The 26,464-nt window shown below is 52.3% G+C and overlaps 1 protein-coding gene across 1 annotated transcript in view; it reads left to right on the forward strand.

The window, feature by feature from the left end:
• GRIN2D (glutamate ionotropic receptor NMDA type subunit 2D) overlaps positions 1-25,693 on the forward strand; it is a gene marked incomplete at both ends in the record, with an annotated part of 27,885 nt that extends 2,192 nt beyond the window's left edge. The window contains 11 exons of the mRNA XM_079724121.1: positions 3,465-4,084; positions 7,902-8,016; positions 8,416-8,627; positions 8,888-9,056; positions 9,638-9,791; positions 12,241-12,366; positions 12,567-12,796; positions 13,992-14,152; positions 23,587-23,774; positions 23,960-24,192; positions 24,362-25,693. Of these exons, the coding sequence (XP_079580247.1) occupies positions 3,465-4,084; positions 7,902-8,016; positions 8,416-8,627; positions 8,888-9,056; positions 9,638-9,791; positions 12,241-12,366; positions 12,567-12,796; positions 13,992-14,152; positions 23,587-23,774; positions 23,960-24,192; positions 24,362-25,693 (3,540 nt within the window). The remainder of the gene's footprint in view (positions 1-3,464; positions 4,085-7,901; positions 8,017-8,415; positions 8,628-8,887; positions 9,057-9,637; positions 9,792-12,240; positions 12,367-12,566; positions 12,797-13,991; positions 14,153-23,586; positions 23,775-23,959; positions 24,193-24,361) is intronic.
• Positions 25,694-26,464: the final 771 nt, after the last annotated feature.

Genomic DNA, 26,464 nt, shown 5'->3' on the forward strand with positions numbered 1-26,464 from the left:
GGGCCAGAGGCTGAGGGGCGGAGCCGGGGCCTGTCGTGGGTGGGCGGTGTTGTAAGGGGGCGGGGCCAGCCCTGAGGGCCAGCATCGGGGATGCGGTGGAGACACATGTAAGGGGTCAGATCTAAGTAAGAGGCGGGGCTGACTTGGAGGGGCGTGGTCTATAGGCGGAACGGAGTGTGCCGGGGAATCATCTAGAAGCAGGGTCGGGGGTGATCAGGCTATGGGAAGAGTTGAGAGGCTGCGAGAGAGGTGAATCAGGGGAGGGGGTGGGAACTGGGGAAGAGGCGGGGCCTGCCAGTGAGGGGCGGGGACTGGGAACGAGAAGGGACACGCCTGAGATGGCAAGGTGGGAGTGAGGGGTGGGCCCTGGGATCAGCGAGGGGGAGTCAGTTGAAAAGGAATGGGGTTCAGAAGGGGGTGAGGGCTAGAGAGGAGGCGGGAGCCAGGAAGGCAGGAACAGGGACCAGGAAAGAGGGGTATCAGGTACTGAGGGAAAGGGAGGTCCCCGGCCAGCTGAGCATGGGGTCTAAAGGTCAACGAAGGAGGACAGAACCATCTGGTGAAAGGACGAGTATGAGAAAGAGAGGTGTCCTAAGTGAGAGGGCGAGGGAGGGGTAGAACCATGCAGCTAGAAAGTGGGGAGAGGCCAGTCAAGGAAGGGGTGAGTCAGGGAAGGGAAGGGGCTAGCCGCTGAGGGGGGAGGCCAGGGAGGACGGGACCCCTGCTCTGTACTAAAGGGGCGGAGTCTAGAGAGGAAGACGGTCTGGGAGTGGGCGTACCCAACTGTAAGTCTTGGAAAGCCAGAATCCAGGGGGTGGTCCTGGAAAGATGAAGGCCCCCCCAATGAGGTAGGCTCAGCCAATGAGAGGTCAAAGCCAGGAGCCTACAGGGAAGGCGGGGGCAGAGGCTGGAGCTGGCTGTGGCCTGGAGAGAGGCCTGCCTCCCGAGGGCACAGGAGGGGCCAGCTGGAGTGGACCTCTGGTAGGGAAGGGCAGAATTTGAACAAGCCTTGTGTGCGGACTAAGAAGTGGTCAGCTAAGAGGAGGTGCCTGAGAAGGGGCGGGGCCTGTTCAGAGGTGGAGCCAGTGTAACTGAGAAGTGGGACTCGCCTGAGGATGGGGCCACCTGAGTGGGTGGAGCCTAAGTCTCCACCAATTCCCTACTGTGGGGGCCGGCGGCTTTGTGACTAGATCACTATTGGAGGCTGGGACTTGTAGTTCTCTCGTGTCCAGAGCACTCTGGGAAAGATCTCTGTCCAACTTTCTTCTTCTCTTTGGCATGGGGTTGTCCAAAGATTTGAAGGCAGATCATCTGCGGGGTGAACTTATTACTTCCTGGCTGCCACCTCCTTGGCATACGGAGAGACATGGTCCCTCGTACCTCCATTGCTGCTTAGAAATGTGTGCCCCTCTGTTTCACTGTCTGCTAGGTGCACACCCGTTGCCTTCTGGGAAATATAGTCCCTTTAGTGTTTCTGAATGGAACAAAGAGTGGTCCTCACAGCTGCATCTGTGCCCCCATTGAATCCTGGGAATGTGGTCCCCTGAGCACACCTCCACCTGCCAAGGGTGAGGGTCTCTCAGTGCTCTCACGGCATTCTGGGAGGCCTCATCCCCTCAGGACAGCAGCCCTAACCGGTACACATTTAATCACAGGCACATGTCTAGGGAGAAAGTACACTTGCTTGTCTCATCGCATTACTGGAAGATTTATTGGCTGATTCTGTGCCAGGGCTGTTTTAGATTCTGGGGAATACAGTTATGAAAGGTTAAAAAAAAAAAAAAGACAAGGTCTCTGCTTTTACAGAGCTTGCATTTCTAATGGGGAGACAGAAAAAACAAATAACAGAGAGTGAAATCTGTGCTGAAGGAGAGGTAATGACCGAGGACATGGCTTCAGTAGATGGTGGTCAGGGGAGGCCTCCCCAAGGAGGTAAAACTGAGCTGGACCTGAGGACTGAGGAGGGGAGGAGCTGGGGGGAAACGTGTCCCCGAGAAAGGTGACAGTAAAGGGCAAAGCCCCTGAGGCCAGAAGGAACTTGAGGTGTCTGAGGAAGAGCAAAGAGGTTGGGGTGATGGGAGATGAGGTCAGAGAGGCGATGGGGACCAGGTCATGCGGGGCCTTGTGGGCCACAGCGAGGACTTTGGCTTTGATTCTGATGTAGAATTATTGGAAGGTTTTCAACCAAGAAGGGAGGCAATCCAATTACTATTTTGAAAAGATCACTCTGGCTGCTGTCTGGAGAATGGAAGGTGCGAGAAAGGAAGTCGAGATGGGTTAGGAAGCTGTTGTCGTCTAGGCAAGAGAGTGGTAACGATGAGGGCCGTGACAGGGCCCGTAGTGAGGATTGAATAGCTGGGGTCATGTTTTGAACAGAGAGCCGAGAAGACTTGGAGATGGTCTGGATATGGGCCCGAGGGCTGTCCAATAGAATTCTCTGCAATGATGACGGTGGTCTTCATCTGCTCTGTCACATATGATAGCCACAGCCATGTGTAGCTGTTGAGCGCTTGACGTGTGGTTAGTGCAACCAGGGAACTAAGTTTTATTTAACTTTAATTGATTTTAATGTGAATAGTCATGGGTGGCTAGTAGCTACCATATTGGAGAGCACAGGAGACAGTGTTTAAACCCATGGATTTGGATGAAATCACCAGGGAGAGAGGACAGAAGAAAAGAGGAAACAAGGGCACTCCTATGTTTAGAATTCTGACTGAGGAAGAGAGTCCAGCAAAGGAAACAGAAAAGGAGGGGACAGGAAGGTAGGAAGAAAAGCAGAGAAGGGCAAGTCTACTCAACAAAGCTTCCTCCAGTTGGGAGAGACTACCTTCAGCACCCTCATGGCCTGCTGGGAGATGTAGTCCCTCTCAGTGGATGCTGGGCACTGTAGTTCCCTCCCAGGAGGCTGAGTGTGTTCACTACAGTAATGTTAGCTGCTGTAACAGATAAACCCCCACTTCTCAGTGGCTTAACCCAATAGAAGGTTGTTTCTCACTCATATAAAATCCAAACAGGTGTTCTTGATTGGAGTTGGCTCGCCTCCAAGCCGTGACTCAGGGACTCAGGTTCCTCCGTGTTGTGGCTCTGTAATCCCCTAGGTTTCTCCTCTGGGGCCTCTGCATCTGCCCTCAGACAGGGAAGAGTAAGGTGCATGGGGGGAGAGGTTTTTATGGATGAGCCTAGAACTCGGTCCTGTGGTTAAACATAACCCAGGTCTAGCTCTGTGCCCCAGCAAGGAAAGGAGATGGGTTTGCCGAACAGCTAGCCAGCCTGCCATGTTGAGAGCTGTGAGCTGCCTTTAGCCATTGGGAGCTGTGATGCCCCTATCAGTTGCTGGGAGATGAGGTCCCCTTTGGACCCCTGGGAGCTGTGAACCCTTCACTGGCCGCTGAAGGTCCCTTATGGACTGCTGGGAGCTGAGGTCTCCACGTGGGGTGGCCTGACATCCTCCTCCTCCCCTGCAGGAGAAGGGTTCCACCTTCCTGCAGCTGGGCTCGTCCACAGAGCAGCAGCTTCAGGTCATCTTCGAGGTGCTGGAGGAATACGACTGGACGTCTTTTGTAGCTGTGACCACGCGTGCCCCCGGCCACCGGGCCTTCCTGTCCTACATTGAGGTGCTGACCGACGGCAGCCTGGTGGGCTGGGAGCACCGCGGGGCATTGATGCTGGACCCTGGGGCTGGCGAGGCCGTACTGGGCGCCCAGCTCCGTAGTGTCAGTGCGCAGATCCGCCTGCTCTTCTGTGCCCGTGAGGAGGCTGAGCCTGTGTTCCGGGCAGCCGAGGAGGCTGGCCTCACTGGGCCTGGCTACGTCTGGTTCATGGTGGGGCCCCAGCTGGCTGGAGGCGGGGGCTCGGGCACCCCCGGGGAGCCCCTTCTTCTGCCAGGAGGTGCCCCACTGCCTGCCGGGCTGTTTGCAGTGCGCTCAGCAGGCTGGAGGGATGATCTGGCCCGGCGTGTGGCAGCTGGCGTGGCCGTAGTGGCCAGAGGTGCCCAGGCCCTGCTGCGTGACTATGGCTTCCTGCCTGAACTTGGCCATGACTGTCGCGCCCAAAACCGCACCCACCGAGGGGAGAGTCTACACAGGTGAGTGGGGCTGGGCTGGGAGGGCTGTGGGAAGATTCCTGAGCCTGAGTACCTGGGGTACTTGTGCCTGAGTGGCCTCAAATGGGTCACGAACCCTCTCAGAACTTCAGTCTCCTTTTCTGTAAAACAAGTGTAATTGGGTCTCCTTTCTGGGGTTAAATCAGGTGATTTGGAAAAAAGCACCTGAGATACAGTGAGTGTATTACTATATTTCATGATTCTAGGGTGCGCGTTTTTGCATAGTTTAATGTCTTTGAAACCAAGGCATGTCTTACAATTGATAGCCTACCGAGGTTTCATGGGCAGTGCATTTTTTTCCTTTGTGGTGGGTGAAAATTGTGACACATCTTCTAATTGATAACATCTTAGATTTGGTGAAATACCCTAGTTAGAGTAGGAGTTGAACTTCAGTAACAAAAAGACCCGACAATCCAATGTCCCAAACAAGGTAGAACTTTGTTCCTCTCTCACTTAACAATCCAGAGATGCACAATTCAGGTTATCAGGAGACTCCATCGCTTCACGTGGTCATTCAGGGACTCAGGACCCTCCCACCTTGTTGCTCTGCCATCTCCTTTCCGCACAGTCGAAGCTGGGTTGTAGGCCATGTCTGAATTCTAGCGCATGAAAAGGGGGAAAGTGAGGAGGTGAACAAGCCATTTCCTTTATGGCCAGTGAGGTGGAAGGGACGAGTCTTACATCCCATCGGTGAGAACGTAGTCACTGGGCCAGGACTGACTTATTGGTTGTGTACTGCCGCATCCATGCAGATTGGCTAGACATCGATTCTGATTGGGTAGTGCCTATGCTGCACTGATTGTTAGAGTTTGAATATCACCTGCCCATGCCGTGGGCTAGCTGCAAGGAGTTTCGGGGAATGTGGGGAATGTCAATTCTAGCTGGGCAGGTGTGTGCCCAGGTGACACATGATTGTTTTAGAAGAGGAGACCAGGATTTGGTGGGAAACAGCATCTCCACCCCAGGAAGCTTTGGGAGTGAGAACTTGATGAGTTTGGTGACAGACAGTGGAAGGAGAGGAATTTAACGCTGAAATGAGGATGAGCTGAGCTTGGGAAGGGGCAATGGGTGAGGAAGAAAGCCTAAGGGAGGAGAATTGAGAAGTGGGAAGGTGGGGAGTTGGGAATCGGGATCCAGGGGCAAGAGGATGAGAAAAGCATCCCTCGTTCATAAATACTTACTGAGCGCCCGCTAGGAACTAGGGCTCATGCTGGGCACTGGGAACGCAGGGATGAATAAGACCATGGACTTCTCTCGAAAGAACACAGGGTCCTGTAGGGGTAGCAGACAGGGATGGGATAATGACAACACAGCATGTTATTTGCAATAATGGAGGTTGCACAGACTTTGTGGGAGCACTGGGGGGAGAGTACTGCAAAGCCAGGACATTTTTGGTTGCAGGAAGCAGAGTCTCATTCAAGTTTCTTTGGAGAAAAAGGGGAGAAAAAGGGGTTTATTGGAAAGATAAACATGCACAGAAACCCAGACATCAGGAATTGAGGCCAATTCCTCAATTCCAGCTACTCTTTCAATTCATTCTGATTCTTTCTGATCCTCTCTGCTTCTCTGTGTGTGTGTGTGTGTGTGTGTGTGTGTGTGTCTATCTTTCTCCCTCCCCCTCTCCATCACCATCACCATCTCCATCTTCATCACCATCTTCATCTCCATCTCTATCTCTATCTCTGTCTCAGGGTTGCCACTCCCAGGGGCTGTCCAGTTCTTCTGCTTACCCAGAATTTCTGTTCCTTCATGATACTCATCATTTCAGCCCATCCTGTCCATCACCCATGCCTCCAAATCTCACAGCTAACTTCCTCCCAGGAGAGGAATTGTGTTGGTCCCAGGCAACCTTCCAAACTAGGCTATACAAGTCATGGGTCAGCCTACAGAGTCAGGGAGGTTTCCAGGAGGAGGTGGTTTCTAAGCTGAGACCTGAAGAATAAACTGCTCATTCATTCATCCATTCATTCATTGAAAAGCCCTTTGTCCAGGGTCTGTGGTGTGCCAAGCCCTGCTTTACGAACAGGGTATAATGTTGAACAAGGCCTCTGCTCTCACAGAGCTTACAGTCTCATAGGTGAGACAATCAGTGCACAGACAAGAAAAGAAAGGAAAAAAACATCAGCAGGTAATAACTTCTGAGATGAAAATAAAGCAGGTAGAATGTATAACAAACGTCTGTGGTGCTAGGTTAGGTGAGGTCGTCAGGAGAGGTCTTTTCAAGTAGGTGAAATTTGGAGGTTAAAAAAAAAAAAAGGATAAAGAGAAAGATCCAAGGGAATTCCCTGGCGGTCCAGTGGTTAGGACCCCACGCTCTCACTGCCGAGGACCCAGGTTCCAATCCCTGGTTGGGGAACTAAAATCCCACAAGCCGTGCAGCACAGCCAGAAAAAAAGAGAGAGAGAGAGAGAGAAAGAGCCAACTATCTGAAGATCTGAGTGAAGAGAGGGAGGGGAAACAGCAGGTACAAAGGCCCTGGGGCTGGAATTTCCTGAAATTAAAGCCAGCGTGCCTGGAGCACAGTGGGCAAGTGGGCAGCGTATGCTGGAGTAACATGGGGCCCAGCGCAGGTAGGGCATTTAGGCCAGGTTAGGGGTTTAGATTTGATTGCAAGGGCAGTTGGGAGTCCACCAGAAATAGATAATCCAGGCCGGGGGAAGAGCATTGTGCAAAAGACCAGAGGGGAGAAAAACCTGGGCAGGTTGATGAGACCACAATAGCTCAGGGTGGAGAATTAGGGGTTGGGAATGATGAGGCTGGTTAGGTGGAGAGGCCCAGGCCGCAAGGGCCTTGAATGCCAGGTTGAGAGGCTTGGACTTTTTTCTGGGGCACTGGGGAGCCATGGGTGGGCTATGAGCAGGGGAGAGGTGGAGTCAGTTTGGGGTATAGGAAGACCTCTCCGGGGTGAGGTGGGGACAGACTGGAGGAGAAAGATTGGAGGCTGGAGGCCAAGTAGGAGGCTGGGGTAGGGGTCCAGGAGGGCTGTGGGGACAGAGAGGAGGGGATGGGGCAGAGATATCCCAGGGGCAGGAAGGATGGGGCTTGGGGACTGATGGCCTGGGTGGGGGGTAGCGAGGAGGCAAGGATGGCAGCTGAGGGTCTGGTCCAGTGACCTGGGTGATATGACAGGCATTCAGAGCACAGGGTGCCATTGTATAATAGAGACACCTGGGAGTCCAGAGACCCTCCCGGGGCTTCTGTCCAGAAGAAGGGACACGTGAGCTGAGCCTTGAACACCTAAGAACTGGTCAGGATGAGGAGGGAGAGAATAAGGGTTTTTTTCTTTTTCTTGGGCCGTGCTGCACGGCATGTGGAACTTCCCTGACCAGGGATCGAACCCGTACCCACTGCAGTGCAAACGCAGAGTCTTAACCACTGGACCACCAGGGAAGTCCAAGGGTTTTTTTCTAGGCAGAGAGAAAAGCACCTACAAAGGCCTAGAGATAGAAAACCACTTGATATTTTGGGGGACACCCTGCATTCAGTATTTGTGGGGCAGAAAAAGGGTTTGGGCGGAGAGAGTTTGACGGTGGGCAGTGATCAGAGATCGGGCTGCAGAGGCAGGTGGGTCCCCTAGAGCCTCAAACCCAGCCTGAGGGTCTGGGACCTGGTCCTGGAGGCACCGAGCTGCCAAGGGAGAGTGCCTAGCAGAGGAGAGGCGTATTTGGGTTTTCAAGAACTTAGAGGAGAGATTCAAACTGGGCGCTGGGGTTGGTCAGTAGACAGGGGACTTTCTCGGCCTTCAGCTGCCAAGGTCCAGTTCAGGTCCCCACGTGTCCCCTCCCTTCCTGCTGGGCAGGTACTTCATGAACATTACCTGGGATAACCGGGATTACTCCTTCAATGAGGATGGCTTCCTGGTGAACCCCTCCCTGGTGGTCATCTCCCTCACCCGAGACAGGACGTGGGAGGTGGTGAGTCCCGGCACTGACCTCAGGCATGGGAGAGGGCCTGGATTCCTGGGTCCTGGGGAAGAAGCAATGAGGACCTAGACTCCTGGCAGAGGTGGGGGCTGAGGCCCTGGATTCTGGCCTCTGACGGAGGAAGGGGCTGGGAGCCTGGACTTCTAGGTCCTAAGGGGAAGGACTGGGAATCCAGACCCCTGGGCTCTGGGAGAAGAAAGCCCAGACTCGTGGGTCTGAAGGAGGAAAGGGTTTCTGGGTCCAAGGGAGAGGTGGGGGAGGAGGCCCAGACTCCTGGTTCTGAGGGAGAAGGAGCTGGGAGCTCGCGGCTATGAGGAAGGCAGGCCATGAACGCCAGAACATTCTAGAAAGTCCCCCTCAGGAAGCCTGAATCCCCTGCTCTTGGCCAAGGTGGGCAGCTGGGAGCAGCAGACTCTCCGCCTCAAGTACCCGCTGTGGTCCCGCTATGGCCGCTTCCTGCAGCCAGTTGATGACACGCAGCACCTCACCGTGGCCACGCTGGAAGAGAGGCCTTTCGTCATTGTGGAGCCTGCCGACCCCATCAGTGGCACTTGCATCCGAGACTCCGTCCCCTGCCGGAGCCAGCTCAACCGCACCCACAGGTGACAGCCCAGGATCCAGAAGTTCCAGCTTCAAAATCCTCTCTTGAAGCCAAGTAGTCCTAGCCCCAGCCCCCTCCTCCCTTGGGACCTAGAAAGCCGTCCAGCTTGGTGACCTTGGACAAGTCACGTAATTCCTTTGAGCCTCAGTTTCCCCAGAAAGCGATGCCCACCATAGTTTTAGCTGCTGCTCGCCCCTCCCTCCATAAGGCGCGGGGGGTGCAGGAATCTCCAACATCCCCAAGCCTGCTCGCTTCCCGCAGCCCTCCGCCGGACGCCCCACGCCCAGAAAAGCGGTGCTGCAAGGGCTTCTGCATCGACATTCTGAAGCGGCTGGCGCAGACCATCGGCTTCAGCTATGACCTCTACCTGGTCACCAACGGCAAGCACGGCAAAAAGATTGATGGTGTCTGGAACGGCATGATCGGGGAGGTGAGGTGGGCGGGGACAGCGTGGGGGCGGGGACAAGACAGGTGGGGGGCGGAGTCGGGACCAGGTCAGGGGCCAGAAGCGGCTGGGTCAGGGGGCGGAGCCAAGATGCAGGAATCCTGGCTCTGAGGGGGCGGGACTATGAGGGGAGAACTCTGGGGCCGAAGGGGCGTGGCCGAAGGTGAGAAGCCTGGATCTGAAGGGGCGGGGCCACGAGGAGGACCCACCTTGACAGAGGGGCCGGGCCAGGATGAAGGACGCTTGGGGCGGAGGAGGCGGGGCTCGGAGGGTGGAGCTATTAGGAAAAGGGGGCGGGGCCTGGAGGATGGAGTCCAAAACTTTCAGAGGCTTGCTGCGAGGGGAGGATGCGGCTGGAGACCACTTCTTCCCACTCTTGTTCTCGACTCTCACCTCCACCTTTCCTGCCCCATTCTGCCTGCGTCCGCCTCATCCACCCCGCCACCCTCATCCACCCCGCCACCCTCCTAGCCCTTTCTATCATCCTGTCACTGGTCTCCTCCTGGGACCCGTCTTGGTCCTGAGCCAGCCGTGTTCCCTCACTCCCTCCCTGTCCTCACTCCCAGGTGTTCTACCAGCGCGCGGACATGGCCATTGGCTCTCTCACCATCAACGAGGAGCGGTCCGAGATAGTGGATTTCTCCGTCCCCTTCGTGGAGACAGGCATCAGCGTTATGGTGGCGCGTAGCAATGGCACTGTGTCCCCCTCCGCCTTTCTCGGTGAGCCCAGGCCCTGGAATGGCAAGGGGTGGGGTTTGGGGGCAGTTGTGTGTCCATTTCCCATCCTGCTATTGCTTGTACCAGCAGGGTGACTCCGGTGAACTGAGGGCCTCAGTTCCCTAACCTGTAAAATGGGAGAATTTCCCCCACCAGAAGCAATTTTACCATGAAGCTAAGAAAGTCTGAGCTTCAGGAGCCTTCTCCTGCACAGCCCCTTCAAGGCCCTGTACCTGGTCTCGTATTCATAATTTTATTTTCTTGTTTCTTAAAGAGAACCCTCCAAATTGTATAAGCGGCAGGCCCCACAAAAACCATCTTCCCCTGTATATAAGTATGAGATGAGGAAAAGAGATGAGCATGGGCCCCATCAAACAATGTTTATTGAGCACCTACTATGTGCCAGGCTCTGGGCTGCACAGGAAACCTTGCCCTTTAAGAGCTCTCCCAGGGCCTCATGGGGGAGACAGACAACAATCTCTTAAAGGGATACATGGGCAAGATCATTTCATATGGTGGTGAATACTACGAGAAATTAAGCCAGGGGAAGAGACAGAGAAGAATAAGATCGGTGTTGCTGTGGGTGGACAGGCAGGTCCCTCTGAGCAGGTGACCCGGTCCTGCATAGATCTGACTGGAAAAATGTCCCAAGCAGATTAACATTAAGGGCAAAGGCCCCAAGGTGGGAATGTTCGTGGGGTATTTGTGAACTATCGGGAGGCCTGTGTGACCTGGGGAGGGGGCAGTGAGTGATCGTGGGAGAGGTAGGAGGTGAGGGCTGAGAGGGAATCAGGTGGTGGATCGAGCAGGGCCTCGGTTGCTATGGTAGGAAGGTTGGTTTTTACTTCTATTGCAATGGCAAGGCTTTTAACTGCAGGCGGTTGTGTGGGGATATACGATCAGATTTAGGCTTTTAAGATATCCCACTAGTGGGTCTGCGGATGCAGGAGGCCCATGAGGAGGCTACTGCAGAGGTCCGTGCAGAGTGAGGTTGGGGTGCAGGATACGAAGATGGCCAAGAGGGTGAGACAAGGAAACAGGCTTAGGATGCGGTTAGAAAGCTGGCACACAATGGGTTGGTGGCTTTGAGGTAGATTGGGTAGAGATCTCATTTACTGAGCTTGGAGAAGACAAAAGGGAAAGCGTACATCAGGCCAAGGGCAGCAGTTCACGTCCGTTCCCTCCTGCTCTCCGAAGTCTGAGCAAAGCTCCTGGGAGGGGGAAGGGCTGAGAGGAGAAGGGACAACCCTTCTTTGGTGTTTTGTTTTCTATCTCCCCAACGGTGTCTCTTGTGGCCTCCTCTTTGCACCAAGGTCTCTGCAGGACACCCTGACAGGCACCACGTGGGGCCCCTGCTTTCAGCAAGGGAGTGACAAGGTCATGTTTATGCCCCATCACTTGGCCCAGTGGAGGCGACAGGCGTGTCCCCAGATACTGCAGTGACAATCCAGGCTGGTGACCCTACTGTGACAGGGGCAGTCCTGGCCACTTACACTTGGCCCAGGGAGGTCAAATCCTGGGTACTGATCTCAAGAAAGAGTGATTTGGGTTTGTTGTCAGTGAACTCGCAGAAGCAGTGTGAGGAGGGTTTGCAGGAGCTCAGGTTTGGCTGATGGACAGGTCAGGGTGGTGCCTCTGGTAGGGGAGCTATTGAGAAAGAGGCAGAGAGGATGTAGCTTGCTTGGGGAACTGTGAGTTCTGGGTGGTTAAAGCAATGGGTTCTTGAAAAAATGATCAGTCCAGAGACAAGAGTGGAAACAAGTCTGAGAGGCAGGGACTTTGTCCTGGGGGCCCTGGGGAGCCACAGAGGGCTGTGAGCTGGGGAGAGGCCAGGTCATCTCTGGGTGTAGAAAGAGCTTCTAGGGCCGTGGTGGGGGGAAGGGCTGGAGAGGAGAGGATGGGGACATGGTCCAGGGGACAGGATGTGGCCTGAGCCGTGTTGGCAGAGAGAATGGAGAGGAAAGGCCGAGGTGGGGGGGAGCGGGGGAAGGACAGGAGGATAGGGCTGCGGACTGACAGGATGCTGGTGAGGGGGAGGGAAGGAGGGAGTGAGGGTGGCAAATGCGGGAGGGAGGGTCTGGGTGGTGACTGGATGGACGGGGAACTCCCAGGGTGGGGAGCCTGGGAGTCGGTGCTGGGCTCCGTGTGGGACATGAATGGCCTGGAGGGATTGCCGGGGGTGGGGGGTGGAGAATCAGGTCTGGGGCTCAGGAAACATATTTAGGAGATAGTTTCTATATGGTGGTTGAAATCACAGAAATGATTGAGATGATTTTCTTTGGGAGAGACTGCCCCGCCACCCCTGCCAGGGGTCTGAGTGGGCAATGAGTCTGTCCCCAAGAAGGGGGCAGAGTAGGACGGGGTCAGATCTGGGTTGTACCTTGTTCACATGTCTGTGGGCACCCAAGCCTTGGCTTGGCTGAGTCATGGCCACACACACCCTTGCCCTCAGAGCCATACAGCCCTGCCGTGTGGGTGATGATGTTCGTCATGTGCCTCACTGTGGTCGCCGTCACCGTTTTCATCTTTGAGTACCTCAGTCCCGTGGGCTACAACCGCAGCCTGGCCACGGGCAAACGTGAGTCCCCTTCCTCCATCACCTTACCTCAGAGTGCCTGGACCACAGATAGAACTACGTTTCCCAGCAGCCCCTGGGATAGAGTTATGGTCTCCTGAGGCAACAGGGGCTTCAGGGGCCACTGGGAATTGTAGTTCTTTCTACTCCCTCATTGAGCATAAGGGATTTGGGGTCCATGTCCCCCTCCTGGCCCCCTGCAGGCCCTGGCGGCTCAACTTTCACCATTGGGAAATCCATCTGGCTGCTCTGGGCCCTGGTGTTCAATAACTCGGTGCCCGTGGAGAACCCCCGGGGGACCACCAGCAAAATCATGGTGCTGGTGTGGGCTTTCTTCGCCGTCATCTTCCTCGCCAGCTACACAGCCAACCTGGCCGCCTTCATGATCCAGGAGGAGTATGTGGACACCGTGTCTGGGCTCAGTGACCGAAAGGTATGTGTGTTTGGGGAGGGAGGGAATTGGCTGCGGTTGTAGGTGGCAGATGGGGGGTGGGATTCGTGGGGGGTCTCTTCCCCGAAAGAGTCCCAGAATGGTAGAATGGAATATTCTGGAGGAAAATGGTTATGTTTCACAATGAACTATTTAAATATTCCAAGGAGAAGAGAGTATCCCCAAATATTCTAGGGGCAGTAGTGCCAAATGGAATATTCTAGACCAGTGCTTCTCTCAAACTGTGATGAAGGGCTAATTTTTGACATTTCTAATCCAGTGGAGACCAATGCTTTTATAAAATATAATAGAAAGGAATTACTGGAAAAGTAAAATAAAATTGAAAACCAAGACGTGCGAAATTCCAACCCACATCTTTATTTATTAGGTTCAACAGACATAAAATTATTCTGTCAAATAGCTTGAAATGTTCACTTTCTCGGTTTCTGTACTTTCCTCATCACGGATCACAGTTCGTTCAGGGACTGGTGGTCTGCACAGCACGTTTTGAGACTAACGTGGTTAACTGGGTGTCATGACCTATCAGAAGGTTGAGGAACCAATTCAATGGATTACAACAGACATTTTTTTATAATGGAATGGATTAGAATAGAATAAAAAATATGTTTGACTGCATTTTAGGTAATCAGGGTGAGTATGGTTGTATGAAACTTTTGTTTTAGTCATGTAGACACCCGACATTAGGCCAGCACACACCTATCTGGCTGGGTCTGTTGTTAAAATAGTGAACTATTTCTGAACAGATTGGGAACTGTTAGCAACTGCCCCCAGCCGGTGCCATGCCAGACCCTGCCCCTGGGACCTCTCCTGATCCAGCAAGTTAAGGGTTAATGCCTGGCCCATCAAGGGCCTCTGGGACTGGTCTGGGGCTTTGTTGCCCATGTCTTTTCTGATTGGACCATGATCAGCCCATACTGGGGATTAAATATTTCAATATTACTCCTGACTGTGTACGCGCACGTGTATGTATACATATCTGCATACGTACGTACAGGTAACTGCGGATGTATGTGATGGGTGAAGAGTAGTGTTTCCGTGGGTCGTGGCGAGCAAGTGTGAGAAACATTTCTGGACTGGGGTTTCTGCCAGTGTCCCCCAGAATGGAGCAGCTGGTTGAGGACATCTTGACCCAGATGCCCCCTGGGGGGTGCCCTAATGACTCACCATTCTGCCCCAGTTCCAGCGGCCCCAGGAGCAGTACCCGCCCCTGAAGTTTGGGACGGTGCCCAACGGGTCCACAGAGAAGAACATCCGCAGCAACTACCCCGACATGCACAGTTACATGGTGCGCTACAACCAGCCCCGCGTAGAGGAAGCGCTCACTCAGCTCAAGGCAGGGTCAGCGCAGACTGGGGGCCGGGAGGTGGGGGGTGGGGAGTGGGGCTGCTGGGGCCCCTGAGGAGGCTCGGAGATGGCAAGGGGTCAGGGGTTGTTCATCAGCCTCAGAGGTCAGCCCAGGGTGTGTCAGCTTGGAGGGCAGAGATCATTGAGGGTGGGAATGAACTCCCCCTTCTGGGAGTAGGAGCCTTAGGATATTTTCAGAGAGCCAGTGGTTATGAATTATGGAGCCAGACTCCCAGGGTTCAGATCCTGGCTTTGTCCCTTCTTGGCTGTGTGACCTTGGGCAAGTTACTCAACCTCTCTGAGCCTCAGTTTCCTCCTTTGTAAAATGGGGATGACAAGAGAACCCACCTCATAAATTTTTTATAAGAATTGTTATAGTTATTATTATTAGTTAATATGTTATTATAGTCATTATTATTAAATAATATATATTATTATAGTTATTATTATTAGTTAATCCATGCAAAACACTTAGAACAGTGCCTGGCACACTGTAGGTATTTGCTGTTATTATTATTATTATTACTACCATCATCATCATCATTAGATCTGAACTCACTGGAATCAATACTTGGAGATATATATATATATATATATATATATATATGTATATATATTTATTTTTTAACATCAGTTTCCCAAATCATGGGGAAAAGTTAAGTTCTGGCCCCAAAGTGCAGTCCAAGGTTACAACAAAGCTAAGCACAATGACTCCCTTTCCCCGTCCCTCATTGATTTAGTCATTCAGCACGCATTTATTTTCTTAGCCTCGACTCCATGCCAGGCAATGAACAAATAGATCACAATTCTTCCTCCTCTTCTTTCCTCGCTCTTCTTCCACTTCTTAATCCCTTCCTGTACTTGCCCCGACCCCCAGATGTCATCTGGAGTTTCCCACCTCTAGATACCTTTAGCCCCGTAACCTCTTTCCTAAAAACTGTGCAAATTCCTGGGCTTCTCAGGGCCACCCTGGCTTCAAGCTCCCCTTTGCCAGATTGAATTCACTTTCTGGACCATCTCACAGGCCCCATGTCTTCCAGCTCTGGAGCATATTAACCAAAATTGGAGCCCATCTCTCCATTAATCCCCACAGAAGCCCAGACCTCAAGCCTATGTGTGCTGGATTGAAGACTGGAAACGTGAAGGGCGTCAGTTTGCCTGCACTGTCCAGCAGAAAGGAAATGCAAGCTACTGTGTAATTCTAAATTGTTAGTAGCCACGTTAAAAGACACAAAAAGAAACAGGTGAAATTTTTTTTTTTTTTTTGCGGTATGTGGGCCTCTCACTGTTGTGGCCCCTCCCATTGCGGAGCACAGGCTCCGGACGCGCAGGCTCAGCGGCCATGGCTCACGGGCCCAGCCGCTCCGCGGCATGTGGGATCTTCCCGGACCGGGGCACGAACCCGTGTCCCCTGAATCGGCAGGCGGACTCTCAACCACTGTGCCACCAGGGAAGCCCTGAAATTTGTTTTAATGATGTATTTTACTTAGCCTAGTATATTCAAAATATTATTGCAACACATAATCAGTATAAAAATGGTTGCAACCTTTTACATAATCCACCCCCACCCACCCCCCTGCCAACACACACACCTTTTGAAATCCAGTGTGCATTTTATACTCACCACACATCTCAGTTCAAACTTGCCACCTTTCAAGCGCTTACCAGCCACAGGGACGTGTGTAGATACCAAATTGGGCGGCCCGGGTCTACATCATCTAAATGCCCAAAGTTTCATAGTGAAGGTTATGAACATGAACCATTAAAGGGTTCTGGCCACCTCCCCACCCCCCTGGGAATTTTCACTTCCTTACTCACCCCCAGAGTATCCTCCCCAGCCAGCCAGCTGACTCATCCCCACCCCCCCTACTTCACAAGTATCAAACGCCTTCCTTGGGAGGCAGGGGAACTGCCTTCCTCTTTTTTTTTTTTTTTACTTCTACAGGGAACCCTCACATTCCCAGTGTATCTCATCCTTACATTTGGAGAGCAAGAATTCCAAGACTTGGGTAAGGGTAGGACCCTCATGTCCCACATCTACTTGGTTCCTGAGTTTGGGAGAGCAGTGAGAGTGTGACCAGCAAGGGAGACCAGCCCCTTCTCAAAAAAATGAATCCAAATCTATCCCACCCCTGAGTTAAAAGAAGGAGGGATACCTGTATTTTTCTTTTCATCCAAATGTCAGCCACAATCCCAGCCCTTAATAAAAATAGCTTGAGGCTTCATCCTGTGTCTTTTTATATTGCATCTTTTTTTTAAATTGAGCTGTACATACACAGATCTTTTTCTTTTTTGATTGGAGTATAATCGATTTATTTATTTTTTATTTTTTTTTGTCGGTGAATAAAATTTTATTGGAACACAGCAGAGGCCATTTCAAGGGGTCCCCAACACACATTCTGAGCACGGAGGAGCCATAGATGCAGGAATTGTGTAAAAAAAAAAAAAAAACCTCTCTGCTAAGCCACATATTTCCTTGTAACATGGGGGTTGGTCTCATGTTAAAGTGGCCACCATTTCCTCCAAGGGAAATTTGATGTGATCTATCTATGTATTACGTATGTATATAAATATGTATATATACTAGTATAGTTGATTTATAATGTGTTAGTTTCAGGGGTACGGCAAAGTGATTCATATATATATATATATATATATGACTTTTTCAGATTCTTTTCCATTATAGCTTATTACAAGATATGAATATAATTCCTGTGCTATACAGTAGGCCCTTGTCGATCTCTTTTATATATAGTAGTGTGTATCTGCTAATCCCAAACTCCTAATTTATCCCTCCCCTGCTTTCCCCTCTGGTAACCATAAGTTTATTTTCTATGTCTGTGAGTCTATTTCTATTTTGTAAATAAGTTCATTTGTATTTTTTTAAAAGTTTTTTTGATGTGGACCATTTTTAAAGTCTTTATTGAATTTGTTACAATATTGCTTCTGTTTTATGTTTTGGTTTTTTGGCCTCAAGGCATGTGGGATCTTAGCTTCCCAACCAGGGATTGAACCCACACCCCCTGCATTGGAAGGCGAAGTCTTAACTACTGGACCATCAGGGAAGTTCCCTGTATTTTTTTAGTTTCCACATATAAGTGATATCATATGATATTTACCTTTCTCTCTCTGACTTACTTCACTTATGATAATCTCTAGGTCCATCCAAGTTGCTACAAATGGCATCATTTCATTCTTTTTTATAGCCGGATAATATTCCATTATGTGTGTGTGTGTATGTGTGTGTGTATACACACATACATACCACATCTTCTTTATCCATTCATCTGTTGATGAGCATTTAGGTTGCTTCCATTCATCTGTTGATGAGCATTTAGGTTGCTTCCATGTCTTGGCTATTGTTTATAGTGCTGTTGTGAACACTGGAATGCATGTGTCTTTTCAAATTCACATTTTTGTCTTTTCCGGATATGTGCACAGGAGTGGGATTGCTGGATCATATGGTAGCTCTATTTTTAGCTTTTCAAGGAAACTCCATACTGTTCTCTCTAGTGGCTGCACCAATTTACATCCCACTATCTACAGATCTTAAGTGTGAGGTTCATTGATCAGCTATACATTCATGTGACCACACCCAGGTTAAGGTATGGAAAACTTCTAGTTCCCCTCTGCCCTTCTAGTCACCATAGATTATCACTGTAAATTAGTTTTGCCTGGTTCATTGACTATTACATAAACAGAATCAAACAGTGTATATATAACAGTGTATATAATAGTTTTTGTGTCTAGCTTGCTTCATCCAACGCTACTACCAAGTTTGTTCACTGCAGTATTCCATTGAGTATACCAGTATCAGAATTCTTCCACTCTCCTGATTGGTGAACATTTGGGTTGTTTCCAGTGTTTGGCCATTGTGAATATTCTACTATGAAGATTCTTGTACAAGTGTTTGGAGGACATATACATTCATTTTTCTTGGGTAAATTCCCACGGGTGGACCTGCTAGGTCATAGGGAGGTGTCTGCTTAGCTTCAAAAGATACTGCCAGACGTTTTCCAAAGCGGTTGTACCAGTTTACACTCTCATCGGCAGTGCAGGAAAGTTCCATTTGTTCCACATGCTTGCCAAGGCTTGGCATCATTCCCATACCTTTTTAATTTACCATAGTGTTTATTATACATCAAGTTCTGCTCTCATATAAGTTCATTATTGGTTTGCTAGGGCTACCGTAACAAAAATTTATTGTCTAACAGTTCTGGAGGCCAGAAGTCCTTGGTTCCCTCTGAGGGCTGTGAAGGAAGGATCTGTCCCAGGCCTCTCTCCTTGGCTTTATAGATGGCCATCTTCTTCCTGTGTCTTTTCACATCATCTTCCCTTTGTGCATGTCCCTGTATCTAAATTACCCCCCCCACCCTTTTTTTTTTTTTTTTTTTTTGGCGGTACGCCTCTCCCGTTGCAGAGCACAGGCTCCGGATGCGCAGGCTCAGCAGCCATGGCTCACAGGCCCAGCCGCTCCGCGGCACGTGGGATCTTCCCGGACCGGGGCACGAACCCGCGTCCCCTGCATCGGCAGGCAGACGGTCAACCACTGCGCCACCAGGGAAGCCCCACTCCACTGTCTTCTAATTTCCAGTGTTATTGTTGAAAACTCCAGTCATTTGGATTCCTGAGCCCTGTATGTGGCCTGTTTTTCTTTTCCCTGTCCTCAGTGTGCTGCCAGTTCTCAGCAATGTGTCTTCATCTATTTTCACCACTGGACCTTTCAGTCATATCCTGAGGTCATTCATTCTGGGAAATTTTCTTGAATTCTTTCAATTACAGTTCGCCTCTTCCTTCCATTTCTGTTGTTTCTTTCTAGAACTCTTATTAACTTGTTACTGGGCTTCCTGGACTATCCATTTCTTTTATTCTCTCTCTTATTTTTCTAACTCTTTCTGCCCTACTACCTGGGAGACTTTCTTAATATTATCTCCCACTCTTGTATTAAGCTTTATCACTTCTGCTAGGATATTTTTAATTTCTAAGAACTCTTTTTTGATCTCTGAATGTTTATGGTATTTTGTCAATTTTCTAGCATTATTCTGTAGTATCCTACTTTATAACATCCTCTTCATGGTTCAAAGCTGCAGTATCTTGTCCTGTTTCTCTGATGATATGAATGATAGTTGTTCGGTTTTTCTTTTTTTTTTACATCTTCTACTCTCTGCATGTCTGCATGTTTCCTCCAAGTCCCCCTCCCTCCTATTTGTTTTGTTTCTATCTTTATTTCTTTCTTCCTTCTTTTTTTTTTGGCTGTGCCACACGGCTTGCAGGATCTTAATTCCCCAACCAGGGATTGAACCTGGGCCATTCCTTGTTTCTATCTTTCTTGTTAGAGGCTTTATCTGATGTCTAGTAATCCTTCATAGTCAGTTCATATTTGGGAGTGGGCATCCAAAATTCTGGAAGTGGTGGGCCTGTGAGCACATAAGCAGGGTTGTTGACTCTGAACTTCACTGTAGGGTGAGCTGTCTGGACCATTTTGTTGGGGAATCCCCAGTGTCAGTATTTTTTGGTCTCTTTTCCTGGGTTAGTCATCTATATATATACATATATATGTATATATTTGTATATGTAGACATACTATATATATGTTTTTAAAATAGGACCAAAGAAGAAAACAAATAATGAATCATGATCTCCCTGGCAAGATACCCGTAACCATACACAAGTTAAAAGGCACTCATTCATTCATTCATTCATGCATCCAATAAATGTTTATTAAGGTCTTCTTGCACCAGACACTGGGCTAGGCACTGAGGGTATAGCAGTGAACAAATCAAAGACTCTGTTCTCCTAGCGCTTCCATTCTAGTCTGGAAGACAGACACAGGTGTGTCTAGAGCAGCGCTCTGCTACAGCCCCTTCTGCGCTGATGGAAGTGTTCAAGATCTGAGCAGTCCAATATGGTAGCCAACAGCTCTCGATCACTGGAGATGAGGTTCGTGTAACTACAGAATTGAATTTTAAATTTTAATTAAAATTGGAATTCAAATAGCCACCTGTGGCTAGTAGCTACCACCTTGGACAACACTAGAAAATTCCATCCTTACAGAGAGGTACAAGGGATTGGCAGCCTCATGGCTTTGGCTAGCTCAAATTCCAAATGTGGGCTTACCCTACCACTGAGGGCAAGCGACCTCACAGGAAGAGAAAGGAAATGCATCTCTTAAAAAGAAATAAAGAAACACAGCTTCTCCCAGCCAGTTCTGGAAGCCCATTCCATGAGAGAGGTTCAACTTCTCACTCACTTATGAGGGCCGGAAAGGAAACATCAAGTGCCCTTGCCCTAAAGGAAGAATTATTTTTCATTTTTTTCAGATCAATTCAACCATGTATACACACACATCTTTATACATTCCTCACTGAAAGTACACACTGTTCTCTTGCATTTTCCGTGGAGGAAAGCCTCTTGGCATCTTTTCCCTATTAATGAAATCTTACCTCTCAGCACCAGTGATTGGCACACAGAATGCTGTCTCAAACCAGCCTGAATTCATTCATTCAACCCCTGTTTATTAAGCACATGTTGTATGCCAGGTGCTGTTCTAGACCCTGTGGATACAGCAGTGAGCCCGGCAAACAACGTCTGCTTCTTCACGGAACTTAAATTCCAGTGTGTGGGGGGCGGTGGGGAGATGAATGATAAAGCTAATAACTAAAAACATTTTATAGTTACAAGGAGGTAAGTGCTATGGACAAAAATAGGGCAGGGTGAGAGAGTTTGGGAGACCCAGGAAGGAGGCTACAGGTTGCAGTATTAAACAGTGTACCAGGAAAGGTGCCTTTGGAGCAAACACTTGAAGGAGGTGGGGGGCCAGCCAGGCAGCTATCTGGGAGAAGGATATTATTCCAGCAGAGAGAATGGCCAGTGCAAAGGCCCTGAGGCAGGAGCAGACTGGAGCAATCCAGGAACTGCACAAAGCCCAAGGTGGCTGGAGCAGACTTAGTGAGGGAGGCGTGCATGGGAGACAAGGCAGAGGGGTAAGGAGGGGTGTGAGGGTGTTTGCTGACAAAGAGCCTGGTGGGGAGTGAAGTGGGGAGCCCGCGAAGCGCAGTGAACTGAGGACGGTTGGGAGCCAAGGAGGGACGGGAGCTGACTCAAATGTCAAGATCCCTCTGGCAACAGGGTGGGAATTTTTATTTTTTCCAAAAAAAGGCTGGCGGACATGGCTGAGTTTTACTAGAGGTTTAGGATCAATGCGGGGGGTGGGGCGCGTAAGGAGGTGGGGAAAGAGGCAGGCATTACATCCCAGAATAACTGAGCAAACAATTAAATTCAAAGCAGATTCTCAGCTCCCCTCTTCCTGAAAGCCCTGCTCACCTTCCCACCACTGGAAGTCTTGATTGTTGGCTCTAAAATACTTCTCTGTTCTTTCCTCCCACACCTCTCCCTTGTACACGCCCCCCTCCCAGGACCCCTGAAGACCCTCCTTCCATTTAGTCCCCAGCACTTCCATCCCTCCTCTTTGGCCTGACTCAGGAAACTCTGAGTTCTTCCCACTTAAACACCTTAAACAATTCACCTTTCACCCCCAAGGGCATTTTCCTAAACAAAGAGACACCTCGAGAGAAATTGCAGTTTGCCTACAAGGCAGCAGTGCCTGAAGGTAGTGCGGTATCTCGCCTATGTGCTGTGTATGTTTCCAGGTGTCAGCTGGGCTCTCCCTGCCTGCTAGGATCTGTATAAGATGAATTCAAACCTCATTCTCCAACTACGGGGTGGCGAATGCCCTCCCCACGTTCCAGAGCTTTGAATTCTTTACCCCACCCCAAGTTGTTGCTTCAGCTGGATCCATTCTATCTGAGGAATCCTCTCTCTGTCTCCCCCTTTGGGGTGCAAGGACTAAGTCTGTCCTTTTCCTTAATTTCTATGCAACCAACCATGCGCACAAGGCATTTATATGCGCTCATGTGAGTGTGTGGACAGGGCCTCACTGAAATTTGGGGACACAGAGGTATTTACATCAACAGAGAGGCAAACAACTCAAGACTCCGGGTGATGTATTCACGTCAGGAAGACCTTCGCCTTCTCCTCACCAAGCATCCAGCCACATGCCTTGATGTCTCTTGTTTTCCCCAGACCTGAGCTGTCCAAGACTATTTAAATTTAAATTAGGGACTTCCCTGGATGTCCAGTGGTTGAGACTGTGCTTCCAACGAAGGGGGCATGGGTTCAATCTCTGATCAGAGAACTAAGATCCCACATGGCTTGGTGTGGCAAAAAAAATAATAATAACAATAATAATAATTTAATTAATTAAAATTAAATACAAATTAAAGTTACATCCCTTTGTCGTACTGATCACATTTCATGTGCTCCAGAGCCATGGGTGGCCGGTGGCTGCCATGTTGGGCTGCGCAGATGGAACATTTCCATCATTCCAGAATGTTCTTTTGGACAATGTTGGACTAGAAAAGACAGATACCTCCCTCTAAGAACTAGTCTGGTGTCTACAATTAAGAGGACCAAAACTTCACCCCACAAAATAACTATGGAGCTATATTCTATCTAGGATTCCAGGACTAGTGAGTTGTTTTTTTTTTTTCAATAATACGCCCTGCAAATCTTCACAGGTCAGATCATGAGTACTTATCTTATGTCATAGGATAGTTACACAGTGTGTAATCCACAGAAGTGTGGATTCCTTTATCCATTCATTCATTTACTCCACAAATATTTACGACCACCTTGTATGTGTCAGGAACTGCTGGGTCACAGCCTAGAACGAGACAGTCTTGGATCGTGCCCTAGAGGGGCTTGCATTCTGGTAGAAATGGCAGCAGTTGGGAAGGAAGTGACATGTGGCGAGTGCCACAATGTATTCATCAGTGAGAACTACTAATTCTGTATCCAAGCTTATCTTCCCACCAAATTGTAGAAATTAGGGCCTAGAGGGAGAATCCAAGCAAATTAAGATGCATGTCTGAGCCTGCGTTTCCCCAGTCTGAATAATGGAGATAATAGTTGCTACCTCATAGGGGTGTTGAGAGAATGGAGTTATTACAGTAGATAGAACAGTGCCTGGAACAACAGAAGTCATCATTAACACTATTATTATTTGTATGATTCTCCTTTCTGAGCTTCAGTCCTCCTCTTTAAAATGGAGGCGTATACGCGACCTTCTCTGGAAGGTTCCAGTAAGGATTGAACCAGTAGTTATTTCATTAACAGTCACAGCTAACACTTCTCTGGCACTTCCTTAGCTCCGAGGGTTATCCGTGCAACAACGTTGGAAGGGAGGTATTGCCGCTGTCCCCATTTGACAGATGTGTAAACAGAGGCACAAAAAGGTGCAGTGACTTACTGAGAAGTTCACCACTAGTTAGACTCTGGAGCAGTTGGAGGTTAGGAGGTAGGGGGATTCTGGGTTGCCCATTGGGGCATCTGGGTGGAACTGACCCTACCCTTCATGCCCCTGCCGGCAGGAAGCTGGATGCCTTCATCTACGACGCGGCTGTGCTCAACTACATGGCCCGCAAAGATGAGGGCTGCAAGCTCGTCACCATCGGCTCGGGCAAGGTCTTTGCCACCACAGGCTACGGCATCGCCCTGCACAAGGGTTCCCGCTGGAAGCGGCCCATCGACCTGGCACTGCTGCAGTTCCTGGGGGATGGTGCGGCTGCACGCAGAGATGCCTACAGGGGGTGGGGAAGGGAGGGGAGGCAAAACCCCTGGGTACTGGGGAAGGAGGGGATGAGGACCCGGACACCAGGGTCTGAGGACCTAGACTCCTATATCAGAGGGGAGGGTCCTCAGAGGGTGCCCACGGAAGGTGACCTCCCACCTTCCTGTCCCCAGATGAGATCGAGATGCTGGAGCGGCTGTGGCTCTCCGGGATCTGCCACAATGACAAAATCGAGGTGATGAGTAGCAAGCTGGACATCGACAACATGGCGGGCGTCTTCTACATGCTCCTGGTGGCCATGGGCCTCTCCCTGCTGGTCTTCGCCTGGGAGCACCTGGTGTACTGGCGCCTGCGGCATTGCCTGGGGCCCACCCATCGCATGGATTTCCTGCTGGCCTTCTCCAGGGTATGGGGGAGAGAGGGAGGCGGAGGGGGAGAGATGGGAGGAAACAGGCTGGGACGCCTAGAAATGGAAGGGAGCTGGCTCGAGGTGCTGGAGAGGAGGGAGGGACGGAGGGAAGGCAGGTGGTCCGCAGCATCCCGCGCTGACCGGGCTTATGCCGCGACCCCCGCAGGGCATGTACAGCTGCTGCAGCGCGGAGGCTGCCCCGCCGCCCGCCAAGCCCCCGCCGCCGCCGCAGCCGCTGCCCAGCCCGGTGTACCCGGCGGCGAGGCCCGCTCCCGGCCCCGCGCCCTTCGTGCCCCGCGATCGCGCCACTGTGGACCGCTGGCGCCGCGCCAAAGCTGCAGGGCCGCCGGGGGGCGCGAGCTTGGCCGACGGCTTCCACCGCTACTACGGCCCCATCGAGCCGCAGGGCCTGGGCGTCGGCGAGGCGCGCGCCGCGCCCCGGGGCGCAACTGGGCGCCCGCTATCTCCGCCGGCTACGCAGCCCCCGCAGAAGCCGCCGCCCTCCTACTTCGCCATCGTGCGCGACAAAGAGCCGGCCGAGCCCCCCGCCGGCGCCTTCCCTGGCTTCCCGTCGCCGCCCGCGCCCCCGGCCGCCGCGGCCACAGCCGTCGGGCCGCCGCTCTGCCGCCTGGCCTTCGAGGACGAGAGCCCGCCGGCGCCCACGCGCTGGCCGCGCTCGGACCCCGAGAGCCAGCCCCTGTTGGGCCCCGGCGCCGGGGGCGCGGGCGGTGCGGGGGGCGCGGGCGGCGGAGCCCAGGCCGCGCCACCCCCGTGCCGCGCCGCGCCGCCCCCCTGTCCTTACCTTGACCTAGAGCCGTCGCCGTCGGACTCGGAGGACTCGGAGAGCCTGGGCGGCGCGTCGCTGGGCGGCCTGGAGCCCTGGTGGTTCGCCGACTTCCCCTACCCGTACGCCGAGCGCCTCGGGCCGCCGCCTGGCCGCTACTGGTCGGTCGACAAGCTCGGGGGCTGGCGCGCTGGCAGCTGGGACTACCTGCCCCCGCGCAGCGGCCCCGCCGCCTGGCACTGTCGCCACTGCGCTAGCCTGGAGCTGCTGCCGCCGCCGCGCCATCTCAGCTGCTCACACGACGGCCTGGACGGCGGCTGGTGGGCGCCGCCGCCCCCGCCCTGGGCCGCGGGGCCCCCGCCCCGGCGCCGGGCCCGCTGCGGGTGCCCGCGGTCGCATCCTCACCGCCCGCGGGCCTCGCACCGCGCGCCCGCAGCTGCCGCGCCGCACCACCACCGGCACCGGCGCGCCGCGGGGGGCTGGGACCTCCCGCCGCCCGCGCCCACCTCGCGATCGCTCGAGGACCTCAGCTCGTGTCCCCGCGCCGCCCCCGCGCGCAGGCTCACCGGGCCCTCCCGCCACGCGCGCCGGTGCCCGCACGCCGCGCACTGGGGGCCACCGCTGCCCGCCGCGCCCCACCGGAGACACCGGGGCGGGGACCTGGGTACCCGCCGGGGCTCGGCGCACTTTTCCAGCCTCGAGTCCGAGGTATGACGCGGCCTGGGGGGCCCCGCCGCCCCCTCGGTCAGCGCAGGCCACAGCCCGAGGGGGCACGTACGGTGGACAGGACCCGCACGGGTTGGGAAGGAAGGAAATGGAACTGGCCGGACCCCGCCTGGAGCAGCGTCCTGCGCCCCTCGCTATGGGGGCGCCTCGAGCCGGGGGTGATTTGGTCCCTCAAATCTCACCCAGCCTGGGAGCAAGGGTATAGGGGTCTCGGAGCCCACTGGACTTTTTTTTAAACCCGACAAGGGCTTTTTAACGTCACCAGATGGGGCAGGAGGTGGTGGGGTCACGCCACGCCCGCGTCACTCCCCCACGCCTGGGGCCGTGGCCCCCACATCACTGTGCAGCTCCCCGGCCCCAGCCACGCCTCCGGGGAAGCCCGTTTTTAACCTTTCATCCATCGGGACTCAAAACTGTGAGACGCGTTCGCCAAACTGTGACCCCAGACCTTGGCCCCCGCCACACAGAAACCCCTGACCCCAGACTGTGACTTCCGACCCCTAAAAATGGTCATCCGACCCCAGACTGTGACCCCTGACCCCAAACTGTGACCCGAGCCCCAGACCGTTCCCCGACCAGACTGTGCCCCTCGACGTCAAACCGTGACACCCCCTCCTCCTTTTCCACCCGCGGTAGCTTTCCCCTCTTTCGACCTAGCACACGCCCCCAACGGAAGCCCCGCCTCCACTGCCCCAGCGTTAATCCCAACCTCCATCAGGCCAAAACTTCCCACCCTGTCGCACCTCACTACCAGCCCCA

This window comes from Hyperoodon ampullatus, assembly GCF_949752795.1.
Source record: "Hyperoodon ampullatus genome assembly, chromosome: 18".
NCBI classification, from domain to species: Eukaryota; Metazoa; Chordata; class Mammalia; order Artiodactyla; family Ziphiidae; genus Hyperoodon; species Hyperoodon ampullatus.